Source organism: Dreissena polymorpha, chromosome 2 (genome assembly GCF_020536995.1).
Source record: "Dreissena polymorpha isolate Duluth1 chromosome 2, UMN_Dpol_1.0, whole genome shotgun sequence".
Taxonomy (NCBI): domain Eukaryota; kingdom Metazoa; phylum Mollusca; class Bivalvia; order Myida; family Dreissenidae; genus Dreissena; species Dreissena polymorpha.
The window spans coordinates 43,929,820-43,952,553 of NC_068356.1; the positions used below are offsets into that span (position 1 = coordinate 43,929,820).

General features: G+C 37.3%; 1 protein-coding gene and 1 long non-coding RNA gene across 5 annotated transcripts in view; one reads left to right on the forward strand and one right to left on the reverse strand.

The window, feature by feature from the left end:
• Positions 1-22,734, reverse strand: part of LOC127866837 (uncharacterized) — a 219,225-nt gene that overhangs the window by 12,645 nt on the left and 183,846 nt on the right. For all 4 annotated transcript variants that reach the window (XM_052407668.1, XM_052407667.1, XM_052407666.1 and 1 more), the window contains 7 exons: positions 14,154-14,285; positions 2,297-2,356; positions 1,947-2,035; positions 1,013-1,133; positions 608-716; positions 399-457; positions 142-261 (listed from right to left, as the gene is read on the reverse strand). In XM_052407668.1, the coding sequence (XP_052263628.1) occupies positions 142-261; positions 399-457; positions 608-716; positions 1,013-1,133; positions 1,947-2,035; positions 2,297-2,356; positions 14,154-14,285 (690 nt within the window). The remainder of the gene's footprint in view (positions 1-141; positions 262-398; positions 458-607; positions 717-1,012; positions 1,134-1,946; positions 2,036-2,296; positions 2,357-14,153; positions 14,286-22,734) is intronic.
• On the forward strand, positions 4,400-7,970 carry LOC127866851 (uncharacterized). Its single transcript, XR_008043137.1, has 3 exons — positions 4,400-4,886; positions 6,533-6,699; positions 7,771-7,970. It is a non-coding gene; the product is annotated as an uncharacterized LOC127866851 (long non-coding RNA).

Here is a 22,734-nt window from a genome sequence, read left to right on the forward strand (position 1 = left end):
TTATCATAGTGGATGCACTCATGTTGATTTCCATATGTATTCAAATTGTATGGTAGTTGGACATGGTTCAACACTGATTTATTTTTTTTAATTTGAAATAAATGTTAACATGTTCAAATGTTCATTTAAATGTATACATACCCAAAACCCAATTCTGCACAGCTTGCACGAAAACTGCTCCCCGTCTTCAATGATGGCCAGATCATCCTCTACGCAGAAAGGCTTGAAATGGAAATCCCTCCCACAAGTAGCACACTGCAACTGGAATGCGACATTATACTGTTTCTAAATATCATACCTCTTGAAAAAAATCACTTTTAAATCAATTTCATAGGCCATAAAACAACACATTTCAATGTTATTATAAATTATATACATCATGGATGTATAATTGTTACCTTTTGCTCCGCTTCATCCACTCCAAATCCACACTTCGGACACGAATCAATAAGGTAGTCTGAAATTGTATATATATATATATATATATATATATATATATATATATATATATATATATATATATATATATATATTTATAGGGGATAACAGCCGCAGAAAAATTTGAACAAAAATTGAATATTGATTTCTAAAAGAAACTTATACTTACGTTTGAAGGTCAGCAACTTCGTGGCTACAGAGAGTCTTGTAGCAGCCAGATGCTGTCTTGTGATGGTTTCCATCTCTTTGAATGTACCTTTCAAATGGCATTCCGCGAACTGAAAAAGGGTGTAGAATAGTGATAATGGCTTCGATTGTGCTCGTCTGTGCTCTCGCAGCAGTAATTTGTAAATAAGTGTTTAAGTATCATAATTGTTTAAATAGTCGACAGCTATTTTTTAAACATGTGACATTGAACATCAAGGTATCAAGGAAAGCATACCGACATTACAGCATTTTTTCTTGTTATCATAATAAACATTAAAAAGGAACTTATTACTATATTATTACCCAATAACCTATTTCATAATTATAATAAAAACATGTATTATATTTTGATGCATATGTATACTACCATTAGGCAATACACGCCGCAGTTAAACGTATCTGTCTGGGACGCGTGTGCCATTGTCTCCGCACGCCATTGGGATCTGATGTCCGATTCAGCTGCATTACTGCATCGGGAGATAAATTCACTGAAATTCAACTGCCGCAATAAAAATTACGGAATAAAAAAAAGATGCACACAAACAAGGTACAGATTATATTTTACAGCATGTACTTCCGTAAAGAAATTTGAAATGAGCAAAAACATTTTATAGTACAACTTCAACAGACCAATCATACATTCTATCTTTGTTTGACTATTTCAAAAATTAGAAAATTACAATGGGTGTGTGTGTGTGAGTTCATGCGCGCGTGTGGGTATATGTGTCGGTGTGTGCATTGTGTGCATTCGTGTGTGGGGGTGCGTGTGTGGGTGTGTTTGTGTTTGCGCGTGCGTGTGTTTGTGTTATAGGCTACGATTTTGTATTGAACAAGAGCTGTTTGTAAAACATGCATGCCCCCCCATATGGGCTGCCAGTTGTAGTGGCAGCCATAGTGTGAATACGTTTTTTGTCACTGTGACCTTGACCTTTGACCTAGTGACCTGAAAATCAATAGGGGTCATCTGCGAGTTATTATCAATGTACCTATCAAGATTCATGATCCTTGGCGTAAGCGTTCTTGAGTTATCATTCAGAAACCATTTTACTGGTTCTAGTCACCGTGACCTTTGACCTAGTTACCTGAAAATCAATAGGGGTCATCTGCGTGTCATGATAAATGTACCTTTGAAGTTTCATGATCCTAGGTGAAGCATTCTTGAGTTATCATCTGGAAACCATTCGGTGGACGGACAAACCGACCGACATGTGCAAAACAATATACCCTCTCTTCTTCGAAGTGGGGAAAATAACAATTGCTCAATTTAGTGTCAGACTTAACTTGTACGACTTAATACGCACCACATAGCTAGCCTGATTGAATCCATCTCGGCTTCTGTCTCCCCCACAGGATTGTAGAAGAAAACTACTTTTTTCTCTAAATCGAGCACCTTTTAAAAACAACATACAATTATAATATCTCGTTATATATGGTATTAACGATAGGTTTGATTATCAAAACTAACAGACCGCAATTTGATGTGTTTTTTTTCAAACATACATTAAAATTCATATGAACTGTTAATTCAATTCTAGATTTTAATGGTGGATGACGATTTCATCAAGTATAGAAGAAATTTTGTAACAATGATTAGACAATTCATAGGCTCATCTTAATCGGAGTAAGTACGTCCAAAAACTACACTTCTTACCACAAGCGTCCAATGAGAGAAGCGATGATATGCCCCAACGACAAATGTATAACTGTCCAACTGAAAATGAACAGCACCGTAACATTAACTTTTTGCGTATATAATTGGCTCATGTAATTGAACACATTGAAAAATAAGAGGGCCTGAAAGGCCCAAAGTCGCTCACCTGAGATTAAAAGAAATGACCTGTTCTTTGCAGCCCAAGATATCAATGGAACAAATGTTGTAACCAAGTTTCATGAAGAATGAACAACAAATGGCCCCCTGGCGACCATGTTTTTTTAACAAACCTGGATCATTTTTGAACTCTTCCAAGATATGTCCAAATTTCATGAAGATTTGGCAAAAAATGTGTCTTCTAGACTGTTCACATGTTTTCACTATATACTGAAGCTTTTCACCCATCATGCCGGCTATCAAATTAAAATGAAGTCAATAATTTTAATTATTATTTATTTATCACATACTGTGACAAGGAAAGCTACTGGAGCTTGTCTGAGCCTAGCTTGAGGCACAAGAAAAATCAACAAAAATGTGACTAAACTATTTTTATTCTTTCCAAACATTCATCATTTATACTTGAGCGATAATGCAAACAATACAAACAATTCATATAGAAATACAGTTCATAAACTCAAAAGTTAATCATAGTTAAAACAAGGTTTCAAAAACAATTATACACTTTCACGTCTAAACTTGGTCAACAGTTTGTGTTCAGTATGAGGCAAATGACTGTATAAAGCACTAGGATAAACAACACCAATGATCACTATAATTGAATTTACTCACAAACTTCACTTTCACTAAACAAATAATTAAGAACTCACTTTCATTGTATTATTCACTTAAGCCTAATGTAAGACACTTAAAGAAAACAAACAGTTTAAATCCATTTCTTCGGCTTTGATTAATCACTTATAACTTGCGTTAATCACAACACACTAAGTCACTTATTAAAAAACTAGCTAAGATTTGACATTTAGTAAATTCACTATGTTCATTCATCACTTATTAAAAACACTAACTAGTTGTTGCATAAATTCACTAAGTCCTGTTCTTTATTAAATCACTAACCCAATATTTTCACTTAGAGAAAAAAATGCTAAGTTATCACTTAGTTAATAATCGCACTTAGTTAAAAGAGCTAAACTAACTCCACTAACTTAACATTCCCAGTTAGTGAAACACAGTAAATCACTAATTCAATATTTTCATTTAGAGAACAATAAACCAAGTCACTTTTACTAAGTGAAATTTCAAATTTGAACATTAAACTAACCTCCATGATAAAACTAACAGTTGCTACACTAAACAGGTCTGGCAGGTTAGTAATTCACTAACCTCACACTTTCAATTAGTGGACTAACTCTTTCAACTTAGAGCCAGGGGGTCTAACATTAGTCTTTCACTTGTATACCCAGATGCTAGCATAACATTGCTAGTAACCTAGGTAAACATCCAATCAAATGAGAGCACTGCTATTCTTAGTATCCAGGTAAAGATAAGCACTGGTCAGAAGAGATGCAGCACTGACCACTGATGTAAACTATCTGCATCCACACTTATTTATTTGAAGACACAATTCTCTGTATGGGCACTTGCCACGACTTTATTTTTGGATGTTTCTGTGTGCATGTGTTAGGGAAAACATTGTTGTATACTACAAATTTAGTGTTTTGCTTTTAGGTTGGAGACTACATGAGACTTTGACATTTGGCGGGAAACCATCATCCACTGGAGAGAAGCCGGTAAAAAGATGGCCATAAAACAGTGACCGCTGATTCGCATAGAGTTCTTTCTTACATACTGCATGACCTATCTTTTTTATTGCTAAAATCAATTTGTCTTGGAATGCTGTTTAAGAAAAGGTATGGTTATGAGGGTGTCTACGCGCAAAAGTTCGACTTTATTTTTTTTTAAAGTTATTGCTTTTACATTGAATTTGTTAAGGAAATCTTTTGGTATATTGTAACCTAAACTAACTTTGGGTTAAAATAAATTATCGTCTGCAAGTTGAAAAAATGGCTGATAAAGTGGAAATCTGGGCACTTCTTGGCAAAAAAATCACAGATAAGTGAATTAAATGCCTTAATTCTGATTGCTTAATATGGAATGGTGGCATTACTAACAGTACCCCACCCAATTATGGCCGGATCAGGGCTAAACTACCATCAGATGAAAAATCAAAAGCATACTTGGTTCACCGTGTAGCGTTAATGTGCTACATGAAGTCAAATCTGAATGCCAGGGACTCTGTGAGCCACTTGTGCAACAAAAGCTTGTGTGTTAAGCCTGAACATTTAAACATAGAGCCTCATTCCACCAACATGGAACGGAGGACATGTTTACAGTTCGGACAATGTAACGGCCATGGAACTGAGCCTGCCTGCATATTTGGTACTTATATGATTAGCACAAGTTTCATATCATCCATTTATTCATAGAAATACACTAAAAGTACATAAATGCTTTTATTTTTCATTTATAACCCTGTTTATAAGGTATTTTTGCTTTTTTAGCCAGAAGGAAGCCTGAGGCTGAGACAGGGGCCAGTGAATAGTGACCTTTTTGCCAAGGAGTGCCAGAACAGGTAGTATTCAAACTTATTTATTATAATCACACAATCAACTAAGCATATTTATGATGTTTAAGGTGTGGGGGACCATCAAAATCAGGTTTTGGGTCACTTATGCCCTTGCCATAATGCAATTCTTCATGTAACTTGTAACGATAGTTCTGCGTCCTGGCACGTAAAGCTCGTGCTTTGATGGTAGCGGATAACCTCTTTCGGTTAAGTTCATTGCGGTCCTCGTACGCTAACAGCTTCATAACCTTTGACCCCTGCGTGAGGTTTGCATGAAGTTCCATGGTTTTTGCAATGACAGAATCAGCATAGCCAATGTTTAATTTGTGAACCTGTCTGTGAATGCGACCTACACAGTTGCGGGAGAATGTCACAGACTTAGGATTTCCGGCTTGGTATTACCTGTTTGCTGCTTCGCTTTTTTGAGTTGTGGTTAACAGTTTGGTTGCGTCGAGAGCAGCTGGACCCAAAACCATTTCTATACATTTTTTAAGGACTTGTTGGTCACTGTCATCCATTCTAACCTTAACATTTTTGGCATGAAGTTCTTAGCTTGCCTATTGGTACCAGCACAGACATAACTGTACTTTGCACAACTAGTACCACAGTAACCATTGAAGCACAGAATTATGGCTGAGATGACATTAACCATTACCCTCTTAAGAATGTTGATGTCACCCTGGTGTTTACTGTGGGAAGCTTTAAGCTCAGCCATACACCTAGCTTTGACCGAGAGAGCGAATCGATTCCTGATATTAGACTTGGAATGACCCTTGAGCATGCCCTTAGAGAAAATGCTTTGTTTAGCTCGTGCTTCAGCGAGTTGCCTAAATGCCTAAGATCCCTAAGGTGACCAACATTGTGACCGTTCGAGTTACGCACACCTTGAAATGCCCTACTGTCCCCATCACAAGTGAAATTTGCTATTTTGATGTCCTGTGAGATCAGATCTCCCAACACCTTATTATATTTTCCTTCATCACCTATCTGTTCACGCTCCGAAACATTTGCAGAACAATGCCCCCTATGATTGGGACATTGAATATGTTGACCTTTATTCCTAAGCATTGATGAAGTCCTACAGAGTTTATTTGCCACCAGAACCCCTACAATTTGCTTGTTTTTGGAATTGTTTTCGCACATTGTGCTTACGGCAATGGTTTCAGCTTGAAAGGGTGTCGCGTCAGACTTAAAATTTGGATTATTGTAGCAAGTGTCCCCTTCCACATTAACCAAAGAGGGATCTTTTTGACCTATTTTGGCATTTTCAGCCACCAATTCCTTTCTTATCTGGCACATACTTCTCTCATTAAGGGACTTAAGGGCAGAATTAACCCTATTTGCTTGTTTTTGCATGGCCAGTGGAGATGGGGCAATAATGTTTGTAGAGTTTAGAATTCTTCAGAAACCTGTGTTCCCAATAGAAGTGCTGGCAACACCTATTTGGAACCCTACATTAATCTGAGCTGCCTTTCTGCCCCTTGTACTTGATGGAACCTCATTGTACAGCTTATAATGCTCACCTACATATCTGCATCTAGTACAATGTAACCTTTCCTTCCAGCCTAAGCCCCACTTTATGGATGCACTGCCATCAATTACCAAGTTGCCCTTACATTTAACACTTCTTAACCTATGCTTTCTATTTTCAGAGGACATCATAGACTGGAGTAGGGCGGGGACATAGACCTTGTTTGTTAGTAAGTCTGGATGGACTTTTGATGGAGTGGGAACCTGTAACCTATCTACGTAGCGAGTCCTGTTCACTCGCGGACGCAAGGGCTTAGCTGGGGTTAGAGAGCCGTCTACATCCCGAAAAGTGAGAATATTGTCATTGTAAGCTTCAAAGGATGACCTTTCTAACCTAACATAGGCTGTGTTGGATTTTGACCTTTCATAATGATATTTTATACCCTTAGTCAGACTAAGTCCACCAGGCTTAAAACCTATATTGAGCAACTTTTTCTTTCGCTTGGTTAGGAACCCCATTTTGACCAGGTTGTTATCTTAAAAAGAGTCCACGAACTTGATTTTTGCCCAAAATATGCAATTTTACAATCACTGTAACCTCTATATGTGAGCAGGCAATGCAAATTGATCACCTGCTGCAGTTTAAAGGCACCCATGGCATTATATACTAGAATGTACCATTGGGGACCTGTAATTAAAGGGGCTGCGACAAACAAGGTGCTATCAAGATTTCACACTTTATTGGTGTGAAACAAGCAATTAATGAAAGCTGATTGATGTCTTCACTTCAAAGTATCTTTGATCTCCACATTTTACTAATTGTATAATGGTCTTGGATGAAATTTGATTTTTGTGTGTGATGCAATTGTCATTTTTTTATTTTTTTATATAAAAAATACACAAAAAATACATACAAAATATGGCTTAGAGTGAAAATAACTTACAAAGTCATTCTTTCCTCACCCCACATAAGCCCCTTGTGCATGTTTATCTGGTTTATTTTGGTATTTTGTCATAGATATAAAAGGCACAAGCTTTAAATCTTACAAGTACATTTAAGCTTTAAGAGGCTCGAAACCGCCTACCTCGGGTCGAAATCACCTGCGTTTGAAACTATGGGGTACAATGGCCAAATGGACAGATAAACCAGCCAAACTTAATATATTGATGCAATATGCATGGGAAGATAATAATATGCAAGAAAAACACATTTTAGTTAGAATTAATTTCTCTTATAGGTTACAGTATACTAAATACTTTTGGTGTTCAATGCTATACCCTCTAAAAAATGGAACGTTATTTATTTGAAGACACAATTCTCTGTATGGGCACTTGCCATGACTTTATTTTTGGATGTTTCTGTGTGCATGTGTTAGGGAAAACATTGTTGTATACTAAAAATTCAGTGTTTTGCTTTTAGGTTGGAGACTACATGAGACTTTGACAGTTGGCGGGAAACCATCATCCACTGGAGAGAAGCCGGTAAAAAGATGGCCATAAAACAGTACCGCTGATTCGCATAGAGTTCTTTCTTACATACTGCATGACCTATCTTTTTTATTGCTAAAATCAATTTGTCTTGGAAAGCTGTTTAAGAAAAGGTATGGTTATGAGGGTGTCTACGCGCAAAAGTTTGACTTTATTTTTTTGTTGAAGTTATTGCTTTTACATTGAATTTGTTAAGGAAATCTTTTGGTATATTGTAACCTTACAATACATATAAAGAAAACTGCCCCACCCACTGGCAACCATGTTTTTTCACTGATCATGACCATTTTCAAACTCGTCCGAGACATCCACATAACTAATGTTTTGACAAAATTTCATGATGATAAGGAAAAAAATGTGACTTCTAGAGCGTTCACAAGCTTTTCTACTATATAAATACAAGAGGGCCAAGATGGCCCTAGTTCACTCACCTGAGAGGAGTCAGTTCATTCAATCTTTACCAAACGTTAAACTTGACCTAGATATTGTCCAGACAAACATCCTGGTCAAGTTTCATCATTATTGAACCAAAACTCTGGCATATGAAGTGATTTTGTTTTTGGAAGATTTGACCTGGTGGCCTATATTTTGAGTTGACCCCCCTTACCAAACATCAAACTTTGCTTACAAAAATAAATATTATGACCAAGATTCATAAAATCTGAAACAAAATTGTGACCTCTAGAGTGTTTACAAGGATTTTGTATAATATAATGAAAATTTGGACAATCTAAGGGCAATAATTATGGCATTAATTATGTGATATATATAAAACCAATCTTTCATGATGATTGGGCAAAAAAAGTGACTTCTCGAGTGTTCACAAGCTTTTATATAAATATAAGAAAACTGCCCCCCCCCGCCAGCCATGTTATTCAACTGACCCGAACCATTTTCAAACTCAACTCTCATATTAAAGAAACAAATTTTCTGACCAAATTTCATGAAAATTGGGCAAAAATGTGACTTCTAGAGTGTTCACATGTTTTCACTATATACATATAGAGAAATATGCCCCGCCCACTGGCGGCCATGTTTTTTCATCGATCTTGACCATTTTCGAACTCCTCCGACATATCAATAAAACACATGTTTTGACAAACTTTCATGATGATTTGGCAAAAATTGTGACTTCTAGAGTGATTCCAAGGTTTCTCTATAGCCAAATAAGGAAAACTGCCCCCCCCCGGCAGCCATGTTATTCAACTGACCGGAACCATTTTCGAACTCAACTCTCATATCAAGGAAACAAATGCTCTGACTAAATTTCATGAAAATTGGGCCAAAAATGTAACTTCTTGAGTGTTCACATGTTTTCACCATATACATATAGAGAAAAATTCCTCGCCCACTGGCGGCCATGTTTTTTCACCAATCTGGACCATTTTCAAACTAGTCCGAGATATCAATAAAACCAATGTTTTGACCAACTTTCATGATGATTGGACAAAAATTGTGACTTCTAGAGTGTTTACAAGGTTTCTCTATAGCCAAATAAGGAAAACTGCCCCCCCCCTGGCAGCCATTTATTGAACTAACCAGAACCATTTTCGAACTCAACTCTCATATCAAGGAAACAAATGTTCTGACCAAATTTCATGAAAATTGGGCCAAAAATGTGTCTTCTAGAGTGTTCACATGTTTTCACTATATACATATAGAGAAAAATGCCCGCCACACTCATGGCGGCCATGTTTTCTCACCGATCTGGACCATTTTCGGACTCGTCCGAGATATCAATAAAACAAATGTTTTGACCAACTTTCATGACGATTGGGCAAAAATTGTGACTTATAAAGTGTTTACAAGCAGATTTTTTTTTGTCCAATTGGGAAAAGTACCCGTACCAGTCCAATTGGGAAAAATTGAGTCGTGAAAACCTGAAAATTGGGAAAAATCGAGTCAAATGGGAAATTGGTGTATTTGATTTTATGCTACCAAATTAAAATTGATAACTAAGTGTTTTCATGCGGTCAATATTATATTTACCTAGGTTTAAGCCATAGAGCTGCATAACGAAACTAATTAAATGTTGCATTTTCAAAAAAATAAATTATTTTTTAAATTTTTTTTTACCTTCAATTGGGAATGTTTTAGACAGCAATTGTGAATTTTGTAGTTTTTTCGTAATTGGGAAAGTGCCGTTTACCGGTACTTTATAAAGAAAGAAAAAAATCGCTGACAAGGTTTCTCTATATCCAAATAAGGAAAACTGCCCCCCCGGCATGTTATTGAACTGACCAGATCAATTTTCGAACTATACTCTCATATCAAGGAAACAAATGTTCTGACCAAATTTCAAGAAAATTGGGCCAAAAATGTGACTAGAGTGTTCACATGTTTTCACTATATACATTTAGAGAAAAATGCCCCGCCCACTGGCAACCATGTTTTTTCACCGATCTGGATCATTTTGAACTCGTCCGAGAAATCAATAAAACCAATGTTTTGACCAACTTTCATGATGATTGAGCACAAATTGTGACTTCTAGAGTGTTTACAAGGTTTCTCTATAGCCAAATAAAGAAAACTGCCCCGCCCACTGGCGGCCATGTTTTTCAACACCTGGAACCACTTTTGAACTCAACCAACATATTATTAAGACAAACATTTTGTCAAAGTTGGATTAAGATTGGGCATGAAATGTGACTTCTAAAGTGTTTACAAGGTTTTTTGTTTTTTTTGACCTAGTGACCCAGTTTTTGACCCGGAACGACCCAGGTTCGAACTCGACCGAGATTTCATTGGGACAAAGCTTCTGACCAAGTTTCATGAAGGACGGACAATAAATGTGGCCTCTAGAGTGTTACGAACAAATGGGGACGGACTGACAGTCGACAGACAAAGACCGGTCACAAAAGCTCACCTGAGCAATCAGGTGAGCTAAGAAGATGCAATGATTATAATGCACACATGTCAGATGGATAACAAAGTTATAAGGTGTTCAAAACATCTACATGATAAATTCCATTTTTGATTGATTGAATAAGAAAATTCTATCAACTTGACCATTATATTGTTTCATGATCCTAGGCGTAAGCTTTCTTGAGTTATCATCCAGAAACCATTTTACTATTTCAAGTAACCGTGACCTTGACCTAGTGACCTGAAAGTCAATACATGTCATCTGCAAGTCATGATCAATGTACCTATGAAGTTTCATGATCCTAGGCATAGGCCTTCTTGAGTTATCATCTGGAAACCATTTTTCTAAGTTGAAACACCGTGACCTTGACCTTTGACCTAGTGACCTGAAAATCAATAGGGGTCATCTGCGAGTCATGATCAATGTACCTATGAAGTTTCATCATCCTAGGCATAAGTGTTCTTGAGGAAAACAATTTTACTATTCTGGGTCACCTCATTGTACCTATGAAGTTTCATGATCCTAGGCGTAAGCGTTCTTGAGTTATCATCCGGAAACCATTTTTCTAAGTTGAGTCATCGTGACCTTGACCTTTGACCTAGTGACCTGAAAATCAACAGCGGTCATCTGCCAGTCATGATTACTGTACCTATTTAGTTTCATGATCCTAAGCATAAGCCTTCTTGAGTTATCATCCGGAAACCATTTTACTATTTCGGGTCACTTTGACCTTGACCTGTGACCTAGTGACCTGAAAATCAATAGGGGTCATCTGCAAGTCATGATCAATGTACCTATGAACTTTCATGATCTTAGGGATAAGTGTTCTTGAGCATTCATCCGATAACCATCTTACTGTTTCGGGTCACCGTGACCTTGACCTTTGATCTAGTGACCTGAAAATCAATAGGGGTCATCTGTGAGTCACGATCAATGTACCTATGAAGTTTCATGATCCTAGGCATAAGCGTTCTTGAGTTATCATCCATAAACCATTTTATTATTTCGGATAACCGTGACCTTGACCTTTGACCTAGTGACCTCAAAATCAATAGGCGTCATCTGCAAGTCATGATCAATGTCCCTATGAAGTTTCATGATCCTAGGCGTAAGCGTTCTTGAGTTATCATCCGGAAACCATTTTACTATTTCGGGTCACTGTGACCTTGACCTTTGACCTAGCACCTCAAAATCAATAGGGGTCATCTGCGAGTCATGATCAATGTACCTATGAAGTTTCATGATCCTAGGCCTAAGCGTTCTTGACTTATCATTCGGAAACCATCTGATGGACAGACATACGGACCGACATGAGCAAAACAATATACCCCCTCTTCTTCGAAGGGGGGCATAAAAATGTGACTTCCATAGTGTTCGATCACAAGGTTTGACCGAAACCATTTTTAAACTCAACTCTCGTATCAAAGAAATAAATGTTCTGACCAAATTTCATGAAAATTGGGCCAAAAATGTGACTTCTAGAGTGTTAACATGTTTTCACTATATACATTTAGAGAAAAATGCCCCGCCCACTGGCGGCCATGTTTTTTCACCGATCCGAACCATTGTCGAACTTGTCCAAGATATCAATAAAACCAATGTTTTGACCAACTTTCATGATGATTGGGCAAAAATTGTGACTTGTAGAGTGTTTACAAGGTTTCTCTATAGCCAAATTGGGAAAACTGCCCCGCCCACTGGCGGCCATGTTTTTCAACAGACCGGAACCACTTTTGAACTCAATCAAGATATCATTAAGACAAACATTTTGACAAAATTACATGAAGATTGAACATAAAATGTGACTTCTACAGTGTTTACAAGGTTTTTGACCCGGCACAACCCAGTTTCAAGCTCGGCCGAGATTTTATTGGGGCAAAGCTTCTGACCAAGTTTCATGAAGATGGGACAAGAAATGAGGCCTGTAGAGTGTTAACAAGCAAATGTTAACGGACGGACGGACGGACGGACGACGGACAAAGACCGGTCAGAAAAGCTCACCTGAGCAATCAGGTGAGCTAAAATGGAAAAAGACCCCCCTTGCGGCCATGTTTTTTTACCAATCCAAACCATTTTCGAACTCAACTGTCGTATCCAGGAAACAAATGTTCTGACCAGATTTCATGAAGATTGGGCAAAAAACGTGTTTTCTAGACTTTTACATGTTTTCACTATATACATATACATACATATAGAGAAAACTACCCCACACCCTGGTGGCCATATTTTTCCACTCATCATGACCATTTTCTAACTCGTCCCAGATATCTATAAAATCGATGTTTAGGAAAAAAAATATGATGATTAGGCAAAAAATGTGACTTCTAGAGTGTTCACAATCTTTTTTTTACTATATAAATATAAGGAAAATTACACCCCCCCCCCTCTGGAGGCCATGTTTTTTTTACCGATCAGAACCATTTTCAAACTCAACCGTCATGTCCAGAAAAACACATTTTCTGACCAAATTCAATGAAGATTGGACAAAAAATGTGACTTCTAGAGTGTTCACATGTTTTCAATATATACATATAGAGAAAACTGCCCCGCCCCCTGGCAGCCATGTTTTTTCACCGATCTGGACCATTTTCGAACTCGTCCGATATATCAATGAAACCAATGTTTTGACCAAGTTTCATGATGATTGGGCAAAAATTGTGACTTCTAAAGTGTTCACAAGGTTTCTCTGTAGCCATATAAGGAATACTGCCCCGCCCCCTGGCGGCCATGTTTTTCAAGGGACCGGAACCATTTTTGAACTCAACCAACATATCATTTAGACAAACATTTTGACAAAGTTACATGAAGATTGGCCATCAAATGTGACTTCTACTGTGTTCACAAGGTTTTTCTTTTTTTTGACCTAGTGACCTAGTTTTTGACCCACCATGACCCAGTTTCGAACTCAGTCGAGGTATTGATGGGACAAATGTTCTGACCAAGTTTCATGAAGATCAGGCAATAAATGTGGCCTCTGGAGTGTTCACAAGGCAAATGTTGACGACACACGACGGAAGACGCACGACGGAAAAAAGGCGATCACAAAAGCTCACCATGAGCACGTTGTGCTCAGGTGAGCTTAAAACAAATGAACATTTCCATTAAACTATGGATGTTTGTCATTAGATTATTTGTTGTGCATCAAAGCAATATCATATTGACAGCTTAAAAATACACATACTTTTGAATTTGATCCCAATACACTGGTACTGTCATTTGAAACAAACCAATTTAATAAGAATACTAAAGTATAGACGAAATAATTCAATTCCTTATTTTGTTTATAAGAACTGAATCCAAGTGTACGTAATGAAGACAGTCAGAATATGTTTAGAATTGAGCTTTGGTTGTCAATGATCACCAACACTTTACTTTGATTATAATGTTTATAAAGTTATTTTACTCGCTGCTCTAAAAAGACTACAATATACAAGAAGGTGTTGCTGTACCGCGTAAATTGGTCTGTGATTCTTGGCACCTCTTATAAGGGTTTCCATGGTGGAGCTGACCAAGTGCATGATTTTTCGGACTCCCAGATCGGCCAGTTCATGGACAAGGAGTTTCAGGTAAGTATCAATGACCTTAAACGAAAAAGATAATAAATACTTTAATAATGACGTTGTCAAAAACTACAATGTTCCCATATATTCAACCGTCTGCAAGTGCACGTTATTTTGTTTTTATTGATAGTTTACCAGGCAGAGGCGTTATATTTGTAAAGTATAATTTATAAAGAACAATATATATCCATATAATTTTGTTTATGGATGGGAGCACATCTCTTTATATATGGTATAATCATGAAAAAATAGAGCTTTGTCACAGACGTGACAAATACCCCTACATGCCGCATTGACACATATTTTGCATGTTGTCTTCATAAAAAACAGCAGCTGACTAACGGGGTTGTTTACCCTCGGGACTTTGGTTAAAAACCATTGCCCGAGCACACTGATTAACATATATACTGTGCGTTAAAAAGGCCGAAAACGGCCATATGGTCAGCCCGATTTTACTGGGCTGAGCCATAAACATAATAGGGTACTTTGCAGTGTCGAAGCGGTGCTTTAATAAAAATCTAATAAACAAGAGATGTGTTTGTCAGAAACACAATGCCCCCTAATGCGCCGCTTTTTTGTTGTTAACCTTTTATCTTGAAGGATGACCTTGACCTTTCACCACTCAAAATGTGCAGCTCCATGAGATACAAATGCATGCCAAATATGAAGTTGCTATGTTCAATATTTCAAAAGTTATTGCAAAACTTGACTGTAAGGTTAAAGTTTTGGTGTGTGTTTTTTTTTTACCTTGAAGGATGACCTTGACCTTGACCTTTCACCACTCAAAATGTGCAGCTCCATGAGATACACATGCATGCCAAATATGAAGTTGCTATGTTCAATATTTCAAAAGTTATTGCAAAACTTTACTGTAAGGTTAAAGTTTTGGGACAGAATGACAGAATAACAGACAGAAAGACAGGCCAAAAACAATATACCCCCGATCTATCGATCCGGGGGCATAATTAAAACAAGAGCACCGCCTTGCGGGTGCAGACCGCTCATCTATTTTTCTTTTTAAAGGTGAAGGGACCTATCTCAATTTCAATCCCAAAGGAGGGAGGGGTGGAGTGGAGAGGGTGTATAGTGTGGGGGTGTGGTCATTTATTACATTATCTTCCAAAAATGAAACAAGATGTGTTTGTGAAACACAATATCCCCCTATATGATGTTTGACCTTGAAGGATGACCTTGACCTTGTGAAGGATGACCTTGACCTTGACCTTTCACCACTCAAAATGTGCAGCTCCATGTGATTCACATGCATGCAAAATATCAAGTTGCTATCTTCAATATTGCAAAAGTATTCATAAAATAAGCGTTTTGGGACACATATATTTGACCTCTGACCTTGAAGGATGACCTTGACCTTTCACCACTCAAAATGTGCAGCTCCATGAGATGCACATGCATGCCAAATATCAAGTTGCTATCTTCAATATTGCAAAAGTATTTATAAAATAAGCGATTTGGGCCACATATATATGACCTCCGACCTTGAAGGATGACCTTGACCTTGATCTTTCACCACTCAAAATGTGCAGCTCCATGAGATACACATGCATGCCAAATATCAAGGTGCTATCTTCAATATTGCAAAAGTATTCATTAAATGAGCGATTTTGGCCACATATATTTGACCTCTGACCTTGAAGGATGACCTTGACCTTTCACCACTCAAAATGTGCAGCTTCATGAGATACACATGCATGCCAAATATGAAGTTGCTATCTTCAATATAGCAAAAGTTATTGCAAAATGTTAAAATGGCGCAAACAGACCAACAGACCAACAGACAGGGCAAAAACAATATGTCCCCACTACTATAGTGGGGGACATAAAAAACAAGAACTGTCAGAGGACAGCGCGCGCTCAACTATTCGAGTGCTTGACATTATAAAGTAAGCCATCATGGGGAAATTGTTCATATTCAATAATTTATTAAACGATCTTTCAAAAATGGAAAAAGAAAAAAAAAAAAAAATTTGTTGGGGGGGGGGGGGGGTATTCAGGTAAGTGTTGTTTTGTCAAAGTAAATAAAATATGATCATAAATAAAGAAGTTATGGCAATTTAAGCAAAATGTTCAATTATCTAAGTGTAAAAGGGGCCATGATTATGTAAAAATGCTTGATACAGTGGTCTGCTCTTGTTTATAGGTTGGGGTCATGTTGGTAAACAAGTATGCAAAATATGAAAGCAATATGTCAAGAGACAATGAAAATAAATGGGGAAGTACGAAAACTTAAACATTTGCTGCATATTCTAAGTGGAAAAGGGGCCATAATTATGACAAAATGCTTGATAGAGTTGTCTGCTCTTGTATATAGCTTGGGGGTCATGTTGGCAAACAAGTATGCAAAATATGAAAGCAATATGTCAATGGACAATTAAAAGAATTGGGGTAGTACGAAAACTTAAACTTTAACATTTGCACGCTAACGGAAACGCCGACGCCGTGGTGAGTAGGATAGCTCCGCTATATATATTTCATATATAATAGTCGAGCTAAAAATGAAAAAAAACACGTTTAAAAAAAAAAAAAAATTGAGGGGGGGGGGGGGGTATGAGGCGGGGTAGTGTGAGGGTGTGGTGGTAAAGTGGATCTAAACACACAATTTAACCATATATTCAAAGTTACTAAGTCAAAAAAGGGCCATAAGTCCGTAAAAATGACAACCAGAGTTATGCAACTTGTCCTTTACTGTCCCCTTATGATAGTTTGCGAGTGTTCCAAGTATGAAAGCAATATCAATGATACTTTAGGGGTAAAGTGGACCAAAACACAAAACTTAATCAAATTTTCAATTTTCTAAGTATAAAGGGCGCATAATTCTGTCAAAATGCCAGTCAGAGATACATAACTTTGCCTGCACAGTCCCCTTATGATAGTTAGTAAGCGTTGCAAGTATGAAAGCAATAGCTTTGATACTTTAGGAATAAAGTGGACCTAAACACAAAACTTAACAAAATTTTCAATTTTCTATGTATAAAAAGGGCACATAATTCTGTTGAAATGCCAGTCAGAGTTACATAACTTTGCCTGCACAGTCCCCTTATGATTGTTAGTAAGTGTTGCAAGTATGAAAGCAATAGCTTTGATACTTAAGAAATAAAATGGACCTAAACACAAAACTTAAACAAAATTTTAATTTTCTAAGTATAAAAAGGGCACATAATTCTGTCAAAATGCACGCCAGAGTTATTTAACTTTGCCTGCCCAGTCCCCTCATGATAGTAAGTAAGTGTACCAAGTTTGAATGTAATAGCATTGATACTTTATGAGAAAAGTGGACCTAAACGCAAAACTTAACCGGACGCCGACGCCGACGCCAAGGTGATGACAATAGCTCTTTTTTTTTCAAAAAATAGATGAGCTAAACAAGCTTTACTTTAAAAATTAAAACGTTTAATATAACGTGATACTCAAGAATCTATGCATATAAAACTATGCTAAAAAAGAAGATTTCCTATTGGCTGACTGCATTTTAAAAACATGTAAATGATTGGTCGGAATTCCTTCACTTGCAAAAGCAAGTAGGTCAATCCGTTTTGAGATGAAAAATTTGCACAATGAAAGACCTTGACATTAAGTTCACTATCTATAACGTAAACAATGTAGAATTTCATGATAGGAAATATATGGAACAAAGAAGAAGGATAATTACATCCATTAGTACTTAAATTTATTTGCATTTAGAATGATTGTTTAATACTGTTAAACAACTATGATGGTGTTATATTGTTATTATAATTATTAATAATATTATTATTATTCTATTGATGTTATTTGTGTTAAGAAGAAAGAGGAAGAAAGAGAATAGACCAATTTATATAAGTAGTGATGGTGAAAACATTACTAGACCCATTGTTCAGCATATGCTGCAATGGAGTTGTTGAAGTCTTTAAACTTTGTGATCTGTGTTTTAAATGTTAAAATCAGCAAAATATTACTTTTAATGTTATGTTTCTAGAAAAGAAAAGAAATACACTGATGTGTAATATGTTTAAAATAAGCAAAAATATTAATATTAATTAATATTTTAGGGATTTTCAGATCACAGAGTGGTTTAACATTGCCACTATATGTTTACATACAACATAAAAACCAAAGATAGGTGTAAATTTATTGTTTGAGTTACATGTTGTATAAAGAGTTTTAAGCTATGGGGAAATTTAAAGATTTATAGACATCAATTATTAGGAAAGGTAGAGCCTGATTAAATAGCTCCCTTCTGAAGAAAGGGGATTTGCATGTATACATGCAGTTATATAGAAATATAACACACAATTGCATTTGGTACTGTAATTTAGTTTAAAATTGTATTTTGTATTGAAATTAGTATGTATTTGTATGTGTGACACAATGTTGAACACTTGCAGACAGGGAATATAGCCGTAATGCTCCAACATAAGACCCTGTCTGTATGGAGCTTAGAGAGAATTGGGCTATGAAGAAGAAAAGTCCCCCCAGAGTGGCGTTAAGACAATATTTAAAAGAAAGTTGATAGTAATATTTATATATTAAAGGTAATTACTTACTTGTCGCCAAACGGTTACCTTAATAGGGCCACATAACAATTAGAAGGTAAAACAATTTATTTTACAGATAAAAATTAAACAAAACAAATATGTTTATATATAAAAGTAAAGTATTTACATTATGTACAAAGTTGCATACATTGATTAATAGGTAAAATACATGTTGCATCCCTGGGGGGTTAAAAGAGAGAGTATTGGAAGTGTAGGCTAGTGTGGGTGGCGGGGTTTCCAGCAGGGGTAATACCACTGTATTGGACTAGGGGAGATAATTTGGGTATAGGAATTTAATGATGGTTTTGTCCCCTGGACCAGAGGGAGTGCACGGTAAACAAGGGCTGTTTGTAAAACATGCATGCCCCCCATATGGGCTCTCCGTTGTAGTGTGAGCCATTGTGTAAATATGTTTTTTGTCACTGTGACCTTGACCTTTGACCTAGTGACCTGAAAATCAATAGGGGTCATCTGCCAGTCATGATCAATGTACCTATGAAGTTTCATGATCCTAGCCATAAGCATTCTTGTGTTATCATCCGGACACCATTTCACTATTTCGGGTCACCGTGACCTTGACCTTTGACCTAGTGACCTGAAAATCAATAGGGGTCATATGCGAGTCATGATCATTCTACCTATCAAATTTCATGATCCTAGGAATAAGCGTTCTTCAGTCATCATCCGGAAACCATTTTACTATTTCGGGTCATCGTGACCTTGACCTTTGACCTAGTGACCTATAAAAAATCAATAGGGGTCATCTGCGAGTCATGATCAATCTACCTATCAAGTTTCATGATCCTAGGCCTAAGCGTTCTTGAGTTATCATCCGGAAACCATTTTACTATTTCGGGTCACTGTGACCTTGACCTTTGACCTAGTGACCTCAAAATCAATAGGGGTCATCTGCGAGTCATGATCAATCTACCTATCAAGTTTCATGATCCTAGGCCTAAGTGTTCTTGAGTTATCATCCGGAAACCATTTTACTATTTCGGGTCACTGTGACCTTGACCTTTGACCTAGTGACCTGAAAATCAATAGGGGTCATCTGCGAGTCATGATCAATCTACCTATCAAGTTTCATGATCCTAGGCCTTAGCGTTCTTGAGTTATCATCCGGAAACCATTTTACTATTTCGGGTCACCGTGACCTTAACCTTTGACCTAGTGACCTCAAAATCCTATCTGTGAGTCATGATCAATGTACCTATGAAGTTTCATGATCCTAGGCCCAAGCGTTCTTGAGTTATCATCTGACAACCACCTGGTGGACGGACCGACAGACCGACCGACAGACCGACATGAGCAAAGCAATATACCCCCTCTTCTTCGAAGGGGGGCATAATGAAAACAAATAAAAGTACAAATGGAAGGAAAATAAAAAATTAAGGCAATATGGTAATTGTGATACTGGGATATTCCAGTAAAATATAAAATTTGTGAAAAAACAAAACATGAAACAGCAAATTATACTTCAATGCAGAAATAACCCCACAAAAAAGCTCTTATCCATCCAATATAACTTGAATATATAGGGGATGATAAAAGAAGAAATAGTACAAAAGTACCTTGATTGCTTTATAAAATAGCACTGTTAACAAGATTTAAGGAAATAGTACAGGAGTACATTGTATGCTGTTATGTACAAGGTAGCAATATTCAGAAAAATCCACAATTACATTAAGAGTTGGTATGACCCTGGATAGGGTTTATTAAAGTACTGACAGTACTGGTGTGACGATGCTTTTGAAGAGGATGGATATAAAACATCAATTTAAGTCTATCTATATCACCACAATTGTGTATGTTGATACGAACATTTGGGTACGATATAATTTGGGTACGAAAATTTTGGGTACGAAAAAAATTTGGTACGAAAAAAATTTGCGTACGAAACATTTTTGGTACGAAAAAAAGTTTAGGGGTACGGGGAAGTAGTACCCGTGGGTAACTTGACCCATTGAGCGAAACTGGGAGGCGGGTCACATTCTTGTTCATTAAGTATGGCAATACCTTCATGATGATTCTCGAAAGTAGGTATGAGCACATAGCCGGACCATGTGAGCTCAATCGTATGAGCACTTGACTATCCGAGTTCGCCCACGAACATATGGATAAGTTAACTAATAGCAAAATGACCTGTACATGTAAATGCTGAAATCTAACAATCGAACGAAATATCAAACATGGTATGTACACTAAGTTGGTTGTGTAATTTCTGTTAGAATATCGTATTCAATATGTAAATTTTAAATGATTGTGCCCGCACTCGAGTTTGTTGCCTTGTTTGAGTCTATACGCGCCTAGGCTGCACCCAGTCTGTGTATTTGTGTTTTTCCAAGGTAATGAGTTACCTCCGCGCTGAGGCTGCATAATGTTGGGACCCCGAGTGTGTCCAGCACTCCTACCTAATAAGATTAGATTGAAGACAGTTGGGACGAATTTTGAATGATAGCTGCAATTTCCAGCTATTTGTTTTGTACTGAAATACTTTTTAATTTTTTATATGGTCAAATGCTGCGGGGGGGGGGGGGGATTGAGATTACCCGGAAAAAAACACCTGTCCGGAATGGTGACCACAAAACAGACAAAATATAACATTGCGCTGGGAGCGGGAATCGAACCGGTGTCGTAAAGGTGAAAAAGCGAATGTCCTTACCACTGCGCTAGCGGGACGGACAATAACGCTACGAAAAGTTGTTATATCTATATATCATAGCAGTGCAGCGTTTACAATTTGCAGGTCGAAATTGTTCGCATTCTTTAGTTTTGTGATCACGTAAAAAGTTAATATTACATGTTTTATTCGCAATTTATTTACTAAATCGAGAACAAATATCAAACAAAATAGAGAAAATATATAGTTGTTTCATTGGTCCATCAAAATAAAATGGATGTAAAATTACTAATTTTAAATTAACGTTCTGATACACTTATTGAATCTGTTTCCCCAGGATATGCTGTTCTATTAATATTTACCTTTATCAACACGAACGACAACTCTGCTAGGAGAATGTTATCAATGAAAATCAACGAGCAATCTCCTACGCAGTGGCGAATGCCATGGGAAGTAACTGAAAAATCGAGTTATCTCAATCGGACTGGCTCAGTTTTTTACATAGGTTCCCATTGTGAAGAATTTTTTTACTGGTTATCAAACCTTAGACGACGCTGTTCCAGCATCGTCAAAAATGGGTTTTTGCAAGGTTTTATGACCATGCACCGTGCACTCCAGTCCGACATGGCTCTTCGAGTTTGAAGGAGAAGGGGGGGGGGGTGTCAGAGGGGAAGGGAGGGGGTGCAATGTAGCCAACAAACCCGGGTTACTGGATGGCCTCGTCCTTTCTTTTAATAAAAACTACTATAAAATATGAATGTGAAGAAACTGAAGAATGTAAATGGAGGACTAACGTCATACTCATTTAAAAAAAGTTTTAAAATAATGAATATCAGGTCAATACCATAGGCCTGATTTAGAAAGGGCAAGGTGGAACAATAATCCCTTTAAAAGCTAAAACAAAGTTGTGACATAGTGACACAAATCCAACACAATTACATAATTACTATAAGATTATGTCCGGTTTGTGTAAAGATTACACGGTTTAAAAAATGTCAGTCACATGAATAATTGGGTGGGTGTTGGCTGCTCTCCCTCCCCCAATGACCTAGATCTTGTCAGTTATCTGACAGTTGAGAAGGAATTTGGCGAGGGCAGAGAAGACCGGCCCCTAGCTGCTCCCTGGGGGTCTAGCACGTTGGAAAGGTTAAAAACTAGTCCATGGGAGTGCAATGCAGTTTTGAGGTGGTCCCTCTGCGCCTTATGGTTTTGGCAGTGCAGCAGCATGTGGGGCACAGTGAGGGGTTCCTGGCACCTTGGACATGCAGGGTCTACACCGAGGACATACTTTCCGGCGTCACTGGGTAATAGGGTG